Source organism: Salminus brasiliensis, chromosome 1 (genome assembly GCF_030463535.1).
Source record: "Salminus brasiliensis chromosome 1, fSalBra1.hap2, whole genome shotgun sequence".
NCBI classification, from domain to species: domain Eukaryota; kingdom Metazoa; phylum Chordata; class Actinopteri; order Characiformes; family Bryconidae; genus Salminus; species Salminus brasiliensis.
The window spans coordinates 20,614,744-20,627,779 of record NC_132878.1 but is presented as its reverse complement, the minus strand read 5'-3'; the positions used below and the strand labels follow the sequence as shown (position 1 = coordinate 20,627,779).

Below are 13,036 nucleotides of genomic sequence, written 5' to 3'. Positions count from 1 at the left end.
TTTCCTCCTTGTTAAAATACGCTCGTGAATTTTGGTAACGGCTGGAAAGCCACTACTGTTCCCATCATAATTTAATTACATACCTAAAAAAAAAAACCTCAAAACTAACGCCCCAAAATATTCACCTGTTTCATTCATCTTCACAGAGATCGAGATCATGATGAATTCGCTGATTAACAGCGACGAGGCTGAGCAGAATGGGGCTGAAGTCAGTGACCGGCAGGTGGTGCTGCTGCCTCAGTTTACTGCCTCTTTCCTCGGGCTACTGAACACGGAGGCTTCTCGCGGTAGTTTAAAGGTTTTTATGCAGAACTAGAAATGTTAAGATGGACTTGAGATGAAGCTAATGCGGAGTCTTTACTGAAGCAAAACCAGGACACGGATACTGTAACGTTGTTACCAGCCTTTGCGTTCTTCTCTGATTGTTTTCTGATTTTTTTAAATTCGGTCACCTCTGGGCCAATGAGAGATCACAGTGTTACAGCATCTAAATGCGTGATCAGCTATCAACCTCAAACCTGAGTTTTTTAAAAATGCAGATCACTGAAATTCTGACCACGTAAATTTAGCACTGAGCAAAATAACACACAAATCAATACAGCTGGTAGCTAAACAAGCCGAGGAATCCATCTTATTAAACAAAGAAAGGCTATAATTACAAAATTAGGTCAGAAAAGGGTCACCTTTCTGTCCTAAAAAAGGGAACTTCCTTGAGAAAATCCTTCTTAATTTTCAGTGGACGTCTGTGTAAAAACCTTTAATATAATAATATTTTTTAAAATATTTAAAATAATTTTGACGCTGGTCCATTTTTCTTGACATTTTGACACAATAAAAAAAGACAAATATTTTTTGCTTACCAGTACTGCGTAGCTGTATATTTTATTATATTATTATGTTATATTTTATTATATTATATATTATTATTATTATTAATGGGTAAATTAGCCTTGTTTGTGCCTTAATTAGGGCAGCGCCCAATCACGAAGCCCGTTATTAATCTTCCGCTCCTCCAAAACCACAGTAAATACACATAAATGCCAACCAGTGTGCAACGCTTCCTTCGTTTATTGAAATGTAAAGAATGCAACAACAAAAAAAAAAACACCCCGTGGTCTATTTTTACCCGAATATCCAGTCCGAGGAGGGTGTTTAAACAGCCAGGTCTGAACCCATGAGCTGGTTTAAACACAGGGTTTCTCCTCCGGGACAGATTCAAATAAAAAATAAAAAAGAAACCTGAGATTTCCCTGCCTAGAGTGCATCGCTGTAGTTCAACTCTGCAACGCTGCATATGGACGAAATGGAGCAGAAAAGCGAGACTTTGCGATTTTGTGGTGGCACGCCTTTTCCTTCAACCTTCTCCTGGCTTAAAAAAACAGCAATGCGTCACAAGAAAAATGAACATCCAATCACATTCAGTTTCATACGAACAAGCGCTAGATAATATTCCTCTACAGTCATGTAAATGGGGGAAAATATAAAGGTAACAAATTGAAACCTAAATAGTATTTACACACCAATGTACAGTTTGAATAAATTAAGATGCATCTTCTTAGATCCATTCAGCGTATTTACAGTTATTGTGAATGTTTTTTTTCTATTTTAATATTATATATAAATAATTAGCAATAAAAACAGGTCCCAGACACAAGCGATGTAAATGTGGACCATCCACTAATGCTGTAGATTTGTTTTTATGGCAGCACTGGGTCCCTTTTTCGAAATGTAATGGGGACAAGCCGAGTCCAGCCAGTTCAGGCTCAGCTGACTCGGGGTAAGGGTCATGTTTTAGTGAGCAAAATTCTCCTCCAATGTCAACTCTGCTGTCTTTCCTTCCATGCTGGGTTAAACCAGTTAAAGCCTTATTTGAGCCTCATCCAGGTCTTTCAGAAATGGAGCAATCTGATGGATTTTTCTCCAGGTTTCAGATCTGTAGGCCAGCAGTAAGCCTATTTTTCTCAGCTTTCTAAGAAACAGATCTAATTTGTGTTTTCTAGTTTGCATTCAAACACTGTGATGTGCTCGTTCGAAAGACTTGCACACAAGTGGACTTTCCCAATCGGTCACTTGGGAGACTCTCTGCCTGGGGACATGTCTCTCTGTTTTTCCAGTCCACTGACCAGTCTTTGTATATTCTGCAGTTCGTTTATGGAGTCTTTCGTGGACGTTTTGGGCGACCCTGTTCTCTGACTGCTGCTGGCTCTGTGGCTGTGGGGCTCGGCTGCTGGGCTGCTCTCCCTGCTGCCCGATTTGGAGGACCCAGAGTCCGCATTGGGAGCGCTCGGAAGTCCTGTGGTGAGCAAGCTAGGGCTCTGAGGGATCTGATAAGGGTTGAATCGCAGTCGCTGTCGGGCACTGGTCAGGAAAGGGTTCCTGCTGAGGGGGGAGGCCACACCGCCGGCCGCCGGCAGAGACGAGGCTGCTGCAGCTGCTGCTGCAGCCGCCATGTAGGTATACGGATATGGCAGCAGGCCCCCGAATGGTGGCATGGAGATACCCTGGAAAATAAGATTTTAGACCCTATTAACACATGCATTTATGAAAGTGTTGGCGATTGCACTCAAAGAGAATCTCATGATATGTATATGTATATAAAGTATGTTGATGTATTTATCAGTTATATACATAGGGAAAGATTACAGGCCATCAATGCAAGATAATGCTATTGAATGTTGTATCTCGGTTCCTGTTTATAAGTAAGGGATGTAATATAGCCTAGCCTATTTGAAATCATATTCAGACACCAGAAATGTGCAATTGTTCTGTCTAACAACTCATAACAATTCTATCAATTTATTTATTAGACAATAGATGAAGGCCAAACATTAGAAATTTCAATAGATAATGGCATTTGTTTATACCTCTCTCTATAATGCTCTCAGTGGCAGTTCAACTGCCTATAATTAATTAAAATGTATGTTTTGCCGCTTGCATGGTGTAATCGAAGGTGTATTTGTTCGTTAATATTATAGATTTATAGATTAGATAGATTTATGTATTAAACTATTTATATGTAAAGTATCTTTAAAAATGTAGTGATTTGAATTCATATTAGCTACTGAGGATACAATTCAAAATGCATAATTTAAAATTCATAATTCATTTATAATTCATAGTACTGAAGCTACTCAATAACAAGCCAATAATTGCAATGGTTAAACATGCAGCATAGTGTCTCTTACCTGAGATGCAAGCATGTGTTGCGATAAATGGAAAGGAAAAGTGCCGGCTGCACCCGTGCCTTGAGGCGACAGGCCTCCATTCTCCAGGGCACCGGCCCCTGACATGGACGCCAACAAGTGTCCCATGCCCACAGTGGAGAAAGCGCCAGGGGTCATTGCGAATTGGCTCGGGTGAAAAAGCAGTGGTTGCCCCGTAGTCAGAGGGTTAAAGAAGTGCTGGCTGTGTAAACCGGACAGGGCCAGGCTTTGCAAGTGACCCGCGCTAAAGTGCGATGGGCTCTCCGTCTGGACCACCAGCGGAGAAAAGCCCTCTTTGGTCCTACTCAGGCCCGCACTGTCCACCTCTTTCTTGGAGGACTCTGGTTCTTTGTGATTTCTGCCTTCCGACTTGTCTTTCTCCTGGTTCTTAACACTGAAGGCAGACTCGCTCTCCTGCTTGGAGTCAAGGCAGTCTGCTTTCTTGTCAAGGCTTGGCCTGTCCTTGACGCGTTCCTCGCTGCTAGCCCTGAATGGAGACGGTGACTGTAGACCTGGGCTGCTCACTCCCACGGACCTTTCGTCCTGCTGGTCAAGTTCTTGGTCGCTCTCAGTGCAATTCTTGTCATCTGTAAATAGAACATAATAATAAGAAAAATATAACAAACCTGCATATACAAATAGACCGTTCTTTTGCGATACCATACGACTGTTTCGAGATTTTAGTCACACAGAAATTGTCAAAGCACGTCCTCTGAGGGCTAAATCATTTAGTTCTGACATGTTTCCACACAAACCACTTCCTACTTGCGTGCCAACTCTCGCCCATGGCACAATTGGCAGGGGTGTATTGTTTACCTTAAACAAATGAGCCCAAAATGCATGCAAGGCAAAATGTCGGTGGTTCTCTGTGTAGCGAGTTATTGGACAGAAAAAGGTGCAGCCAGTATACCATGTGTCTTGTCTGAGATTAGCTGGCCAGGCTATAAATTGGGACAGAGTATAGGCCGAGGTCTGTACATTGTAAAAAATGATTTGTTGTGTAAACTGCCTTACAATGATGTTCCCTGAAACTCCAAAAGGAAGTTAAAACAATATAAAACAGATTAGATTATTGTGTTATGTGAGTAACTCTGGTGAATCAAGCAGACTCAGGAAGATTCAAAGTTAATACGGCAAAAATCCTAAATCGTTTTAGACTAATGTCTCTGCTTGGTGCTCACTGGAGTTTTTGTTTGGGTCACTCTGTGTAGAGCAATCTGTATTCATATTTTTTATTTAGTTTTGATTTGATTGTATTGTTTAAACAGTAAACGTTATGACAACATTAAAAGTCTAAATCAATGTTTACTGTGTAAAGGGTTCCCTAAATTCAATTCTCCCCATCCTTTAACAGTCATGTTGTGCTGTTGATACTATGCAAGGTCTTGTGCATTGACTTTTTGAGCCAGTGGTAATGTAACAGGTACAAAACAGGTTAACCCCTCAAACAGCATGTTTGATATTAGTAATAGTATCCATAATAGTGTTATGTAATTAATGTCATTAATGTCATTTATAATTAATACTATTATAGTATAATAAATGTCTTTATTAATCTCTAATAGAATTTCTTATTTTGCATCTGCTAAAAAGAATTCTGCACCAACAGTGACTATAATCTGTAAGTTGTGCATTTTATAAGAGGGAGGGATTAAAATTTAGGACGAAGGGACATTATAGACTTAAATAAATGAGTGAACGGAGGACGTGAGAAAGCAAATAAGCAAACGAAGAAAACAAACTGCATTCAAACTAATCCTACCTCGACTGCTCCTGTTGAATTTCAGGGGGCTTGTAACTGCCCCTAGAGGAGAGTGGAGGGACTCTGTCCCGGCGTTTTGCTCGCAGGATGAGGTGTCTGACTCGGCCCCATCTCGATCCGCTTTGCACTGCTCGTCGTAGAGGCGCAGTGATGGAAGGGTTAACTGCTTCCTAAAGATTGTGAACAAAAAAGTGAAATTAGCTCAGTGGACACACACACACACACACACACAGCAGGGAATAATTCAGTATGCTGTGGTCATGTTTCAATACCTTTTTTCCCTTCTGCCATTTCCTGTGTCTCTGAATCCTTTGGCAAATGGGTTGTTGTCAATTTTCAGTTGTGTGATCTGTAGAAATACAGTAGATATTTTATTGGAAAAGGGCCTTACTGGTTGTCATTGTTAAATTGGTAAGTGTTGTCAATTTAAAGCCCATATTAATTCTATAATAATAATAATAATAATAATAATAATATTCTGTTTACGTTTACTTAAACAAACAATGACCATTTTTACACAGATTATTATGTTATGTGAACAACATTGAAGATTCTAACATGATTTGTCAAAATACCAATTCAGGTTACTTTTGTATTACTTTTCCCATTTTTTCCAAGACACTGTAGTAATAATAATTCAGTAATAATAATTCACATTGAGCTGATTTACTATTGGAGTTCATATTAACTCAAGTCGCTTACTTTTTAAAGTGTAAACACCACCAGCAGGTACCAATGTGCATTTTTAATCCTAATATTCAAATTATGCACACTTCATAATGAATATCACATTAGCAACTATGTTTATCTTTTATTTCAATTGGAGAAGAAAAAACGCTTGTAGCTTTTTAAACCATTACACCTTAAAGCCACTCACCTTGTCGTTCTGATATGCAGTGACTGCTATGAAATCAGTCTCTGGGAACACATATGTCCTGAAGGTGCTGTAGGGGAGCTTCAGGATGTCGTTGGCTCTCACGATATGAAACCTTGGCTGGTACTTGTGCATCGAATTTAGGATGGTCTGGAGGACAGAAAACATATTATTTTATGTTAATGAGTTTTTTATAATTATAGCATATTGGATATACCAGAATACATTTAGGCAAGTCATACTTATTACACAGTATACATTAACAAATTTTAATGCTAAAAATAAATCTCTGCTGGACTGCTGAAAGCTTCATGAGGCCTTTAGCAGTGTTTGATTTGTAATAGCAGAAATAGAAGGGCAAAAATAGTTCTCTAAAAAAAATATGTAGACTTGATATGATTCACTTTCCGATATCACTATTATTAACGCAAACAAACTTAGCAGCTTTTTATTTTAGTTTCAGTCAATTCAGTTCAAATACCTTCTCATCTTAAGACAAAAAAAAATAATCGTTGACATTAGAACCAGATTACTAAATGTTGGTGTAAATAAAGCATTATTGATTTTTAACTAGGCCACATTAACATTACGGGATTTCTTCATTTCTTAATCGTTTAAGCTTTTAATTATTTCGGTGGACATTTCAGGGCACTCAGTAATTAGGCAAAAAGTCAATAAATAGGCTATGTGATATTTAGTAAAAAAGTAACCTATAACCACCGCAAGGACAACTGTGGATTAGCATGTGGAACATGGTTTTCCTGGAACCAAGGGGCATTTATTTTTAAAGCCATCCCTCCACAAGCCTTCCTCGCTAAATTGCACTTAAGGGTCAGCCGCTGCAAACACCTTAGGGATGTACCATCAGCACAGCTCCCTCCCTTGCCTCACTAATGAGATCCAAAAAGATGACAAAACTCGTTGTAAAAGGCCTACTAAGCTCAAGCTAAGAGCAGCCTAAGGGCCTGCTAAGAGCACCCCCAGCCCTGCACATCTTAAACAGCATGATTATGTATCAGTGTATTAACACAGGCCTGAACACATAAGAGATATGTTTTAAAAAATTCAACAATATGTGTGGAGCACTGCTGTCATTTTTTTTATATGCTCATATATATATATATATAAGGAGTGCATGGCTTGAAGTCTGTGCAATAGGCCCCACTGCTTTTAAGCTATTCATGTCATTTGGATTGCACCTTCCTATAATTCTACTATATTTGTGAGGGAAGATCTATTTAGTTCTTGGCATTTAGATCATACTTTCATTTTGGTGTTAGTTTCACTGTGATCTGTTGCTTCAGCCCCTGTGCTACTTCATTGTTAGCAGCTTTAGCATTTTATTTTAGAAAGCACCAATAGGTGTCAACTAAAAGTTCTTCAGGTCACTTGATTTTTTCCCCTTGTTTTTTTTATCTGATAAACTCAAGTAGTTTCTTGGTAGGCCGTTTTTACTTCAGCCTGAGTCACCATTTTACCGAAACTACAGGACTTTTACTTCCATATGGCTTCAGCCCTCCATTCCCAAATCAGGCCGTAAATCTATAATCTAAGCAGCTACTCCACTATGAGATTTATGCGGAGTCCTACTTACGAAGCCATGCTTGTCCGAGATGTTGTTGGTCAGCTTGAGCTTGTGGAAGGTGACGGGCTTGGCCATCCACTGCTCGCCTGTGGCCGGGCTGTCCGGGTGGATGTACATGCGCTTGGGCATCTCGGGGTCAGCCTTGCCGGCCACCATCCAGCGGGAGTTGTGGAACTTGTAACGGCAGTCATCGGCGGCCACGATGTCCATCAGCAGGATGTACTTGGCCTTCTTGTCCAGGCCGTTCACGCGCACTTTGTACGGGGGGAACATCCTCCTGCATGGGGGACAGGAGCGTCTCGTTTAAGGCCACGGAATACTATCAGGAATTGCAGGAATAGTATAGTATGCAACCGAACTTGATCGTCTGTAAGTTTTTTTTTTTTTAATTGCAGCCAGAAAATATTTAGTAAAAACGTGACAAAAAATCAATATTTTTTTAAATAAAAGAAGAATAAAATACTAAATCATTGATATACATTTCCTTGTGTTTTGTTGGTTTAGAACCTGTGTTGCTTTACGTTACGTTACCGTTTCATCAAATAAGTATATATAAATGATTTTTAATTTAGACACTTTATATAATATATACTTATACACAATATGGACATATATAAAATATAGCGTCCAAATGTAAATGAACACAATGTAAACTCTCATTATGTTACATGCTACATATGGAACGACTAGAGAATCACGTTAAACAGTCTGTCTGTATGTGCTTATGCCTCTCATCCATAACGAATATTAATAACTAATATTTTAAACAATACCGAGCTTGATTATATGGCTACTTAGTGGTCATATTCCGAATGAGTGGCGATAAGGAGAAGACTCGGTGGCTCTGCGTTTTTCAAATAGTTGTAATTTCCCTGCATAATGGAGCAGACACACTTTGCAAGTTGCGAAATATTGCTGTTAATTCTGTATAATTTTCCTCGAATGGGCTTGATGATGATGGTAATTGCCATTTGAGTTAGACAGGAGTGATTCATGCCTTCCTGAATTATATTGTGCGTGCAGGGTGTTCAGGGAACGACACACCTCTTTCTCTAAAGGGTTTAATGCCCAAAAATCGATGCGTTTTTTGAACGATTTCCCTGTAAAATCAGCGCGTCTTCTTATTCAGGCCTTAGAACGTAATCAGTTCCTCATTAGCTCTTAATAAGCTTTACAGGTTCATAAAACAGTGCGAAGCTAATTTTATTGAACTATTTTAATGAAGAAGCTTCAGCACCTCCTTCGCTCCTACTGGTTTGGGATGAAATAACAGCGCGAGCTCGAGGCGCCTACCTGCCCGATTTGGTGATGACCATCTCAGTGCCCAGCTTGTGGAACTGGTCCCACAGCTCCTTGGCCTCCAGGTTGACTTTAGGGTCGTCCTCCACGTCCTCCTCGGGCTCGAGGCTCTTGAGCGAGCGGAGGTGCTGCTGGTGGTGTCCGTGGTGGTGGTGGTGGTGTCCGTGCAGGGCCGGGTGGAAGGCGGCCTCCGCGGCGCCGGACAGCGAGGACTCGGCCAGAGGCTTGGCGAGCGCTGGAGGCAGCGCGAGCGCGGGGAAGAAGGAGGGCTGCGCCGCGGCCAGGAAGGCGGACACGGGGAAGTCTGCGGGCCGGTGCGCGGGGAACGGAGGATGGTACGCCATGGCGGTGCCCGCGAGCAGCGGGTCTCTCATCGGGGCATCCACAGAAAAGGGAAAAATAATTCAATTAAAATTGTAAAGATAAATGAAGAACGTGGGAAAACCGGCGCCGGAGAAACGCTCGTGTCCGGTGGATCAAGAATAAAAAAGCGAGAAAATGAATAATAAAAGTGGTGCGTGTAGATCCAGGTCAATAATAAAAATGTGAAAAAATAAAATAAATAAATACAAAAACAACAATAAAACACTTGATTTTTTTTCTAAATCATCCGTGCCAAGGATGAAAGTGTTCACGTTTCCACAAGGCAAGAGTTAAAAGGACTTGTAGGCTGTAACTCCGGACTGAGATGCTCCAGTAAAGCGGTGCGGTAACATCCGTCAGTAAAGAGCAGCAGCTCTCACACTTCAGCTCCTCGCCAGTTTCCTTCTCTTCTCTTCTCTTTCTCTCTCTCTGTGTCTTTCCGTAACGCGGAGGGATAAAACACAGCGCTGTGCCGCGACAAGAGCGAAGAAATGAGCGAGGAATCGGTGCGAGTCGGAAGCTCTTTGGCGCCTGGCAGCTGTGTGGGTATTCGTCCTTTGCCTTCTTGCCCTCACACTCTGTCCCCTCCTCTCCGCTTTCCCCCCGCACTAATGAGTCGAGCCGTGCTGATTGCCCATTTTACGCTTTCTCGACCAATTGCGGAGCACCGTAGGCGTGGTTTTCACAGCTCCAACCAAATTCGGGGGAAGACGGAGTTCGGGTTAGGGTGAGGGGGGTTGAGAAGAGAGAGAGAGAGACAGACAGAGAGAAAGAGAGAGAGAGAGAGAGAGAGAGAAGGAGAGAGGGGGGGCAAGAAGGTGTCGGAAGCGTTTGAGGTAAGAAAACATGTCAACAGAATAAAATATTAACCAATGACAGAGTAAGGAGGTGGAAATCCCACCCCCACTCTCTCGCTCCTCCGTTCGGCGGAGCAGCACCCTGCTTGCGGCCGCCTCACAGAGCGCAAGAGCCGGCTGCAGCTCTCGAATACTCTCGCTCTCCAGAGACGGAGCTTCTTCCTGCAGCGCTGGCGACGTTTACCGTTTACGTTTATAGGCTCGGCATGAATTACAGTTTCACTGGCGTTCAGTGTGTTTTTAGGGTTGAATAAAACGGCGACGCTCTTTTATGGTGCTTTGAATTATAAGCTACTCGACTCAGGCGCGCTTGCTTGTGTTGGAACATCACGATGTAATTTTATAAGACGACAAAAATGCCTCTTTACAGTTTGGTTGTGGTGAAAGGTTGGCTTTAATGCTGCGGTGGTAGAAAAAAAAAGCTTTGGCTAGCCGTGATGCTAAGGAAAGAGTTAAGTTTTGAAACGCTTCCCACAGTATGAAAAAACAGTGCACGCTAGGTTGGATAGAGCACAGCCCTTTTCCAGACTAAAAAAACTTTGCTGGCGGGTTATTTAATTCTGAGGGAAATGTTGATGGATGGGACAAACTCCTTGAGAGTCTTGGTAATTATTAATTGTTTGGTAATTGGTTATCTCTGACTCCATGCAGAAGCATATCATGTAGCCCGTCATTGCAATGCTTGTATTGTGGACGTGATGTGGACGTGATTGACGGGAGAAAATATATGTATCGTGACCATTATATAAAACCTAAAACGCTTAAATGCTCCTAATATCGCTGATTTTATTATCTGATTATCTGAAATAACTGATTTTTTATCAGTTACTTTTTCACTTATTTATTTATTTGTATTTTAGTTATTACCATGTTTTACTGCTTTGTATATACTGACCTTGCCATTGAATATCTATCTATCTATCTATCTATCTGTCCATAGTGTACTATAATAAGAAGGCGGGCAACAAACAGGACTGGACACCTTATAAGCACCCCACTCTATACTAAATACACGTTATAACGACGCTATATTCTCTTACACTGTGCTTAGACATGAATGGAAAAAGTAGTCGTGTGCCTTTAAGAGGCTCCGCCCACGCATGCGTGATGAAGTGGGACTCGGGGTTTGGCGCCAGTCGGCTGGAGGCCTACAATAAGAACCTACCCCTGTCACTTCATATTTACCCCCCTTACCACTCTCACCCCCCACTCCCCCCCAGGCCTCAAACAACGTTCACCCATCCGCTCCCTGCTCCCTCCAGCTCACAGGTTACAATACAATCCAAGACAGTTCGTTTATCCTCTTTGAAACATTTCTCTGTGACAAAATTAGCCTAGCTTTAGTTCAAAAAGAGAGAAAAACTGTGGCGTAAACAACACAGAGGAGCCTTTAGCCACATGCTAGAAAACAATTTTAACCCGTTAACGCCCATATCTGTAGTCTGAAATGACCTCTGAGGTTTAAAAGAAAAATTTCAAAACAGAAAAATTGCTAAAGAGTAAATTTTTAAATACGTGTTACTTTGAATTAAATCAGATATTGTTTATGTGATCTTTTTAAACAAATTCAAATGTGTGTCAAAGTATCAAAAGCACAATTCAAGCAGGTATTATTTGATATTTAAGGCAGAACTATCCAAATTTCCGTCAATCTCTCCCAATCAGAATAAGTTCTGGGGCATTCTTTCCTCATCATACTAAATGCAGTTGGACATAAATGGGTTAGGCTAATGCTAACATTGCCGTTGTGTGAACCTCTGTTGTGGGGTACAACAGCCTCCTTATGTCTCACATGAGCAGGATGAACTCAGACTCAAGAATGGCTCAACTATGTTGATTGGGCTGTTGGTGCCTCTGAAAGACTTCTGGCTGCCTTCTTGAAAGCTAGCCACTGCTCACCACACACATTAGCCATGACTCACAGGAGTCCCAGGAGAGTGACACGGGGTCGCCGCCGCCTTTCTTCTTCTCGTCAAACAGTGGAGTCTCGGTCCTGTCAGACCGCTTGAGGGCTGAATGGAGAGGGGACGAACCGCGGCCGTCGTGTTTAGCTTCGGTGTGCGGATGGGAATATCTCTCGGGATATAAAAAAAAAAAACGAGCTCGAGATGAGTGGGGAATCCCTGGATGGGAAGAAACAGTAGCACTGGGAAGATGGAATATTATGTGTGTGTGCGTGCGTGTGTGCGTGTGTGTGTGTGTGTGTGCGTGTGTATGCTGGACCTCAACAGGCAGAAATGTCAGGTGGCATAGTTACTTCTTTATTTACCTGAAATATTGAAGAAATTATAATCTGTAAAAAGTATAGAAAAGACAACAGAAAATCAACAAATACGATTAGTTGCTTCATAGTTTGCGCAATATTGATCACATGACCATTGATTTTACCACAGTGGAGGCAATGTATCGTCGTGGCATTGCAAATGCAACATATCTCCATTTTTATCGGTTTTCATTTGTTTAAAATGATTTAAATCTTGCTTGAATCTGATTATTTGCAAATATCAACATTTCTTGATGAATAGACCAAAAGAAATGTTCCAGAATGACATGGAATAAGGCCTTTTTACACTGGTTTCCAACGAAATGTAAGATTTTATCCTTCTTCTGTGAGGTTGCTATTTTGGAAATTGTATATGTATGTAAATATATGCAGTACTAAATATAGATTATTTACAGAAAAATAAATATCATTTCACTAAAAGTACATGTTAAAGTTAAATATTTCGTCAAGACAAAACTGCCTAGGAAAGTTTGTTATAAATGCCAGTTTATAATAATAATTAATAATTACAAGTAGGCGATTAAATAGTTCAAACGCAGAGGTATGCTTATTAAGGCGCAGATGAGAAGGATCTACAGCAGCTCTGCCTTGAACGAGACGGTAGATGAACCCTTTGTTGCGAGTGTATTAATAATTCATTAATTATTTTATAATTAGCACGAGAAAGCATCACAAACAGTGCACGTCGTGCTTACAAATGCTCGCTGAAAGAAACCACATTAACCCCACACGAAGGAAGTTAATGATTTGCCATGTATATACGTCTCGAGCTAATTATATAAACACAAGTCAACGGGAAGCTCGAGCCT

At 41.1% G+C, this 13,036-nt stretch overlaps 1 protein-coding gene across 1 annotated transcript; it reads right to left on the bottom strand.

Annotated features, from left to right (window-relative positions):
* Nucleotides 1-1,045: 1,045 nt before the first annotated feature.
* On the bottom strand, nucleotides 1,046-9,720 carry tbx2a (T-box transcription factor 2a). The gene is made up of 7 exons (XM_072674342.1): nucleotides 8,718-9,720; nucleotides 7,434-7,701; nucleotides 5,843-5,989; nucleotides 5,238-5,314; nucleotides 4,966-5,135; nucleotides 3,186-3,790; nucleotides 1,046-2,501 (listed from the first exon to the last, which is right to left on the bottom strand). The coding sequence occupies exons 1-7, from the start codon at nucleotides 9,095-9,097 to the stop codon at nucleotides 2,067-2,069; spliced, it is 2,082 nt and encodes a 693-aa protein (XP_072530443.1). The 5' UTR covers nucleotides 9,098-9,720; the 3' UTR covers nucleotides 1,046-2,066.
* Between the last annotated feature and the right edge of the window lie 3,316 nt (nucleotides 9,721-13,036).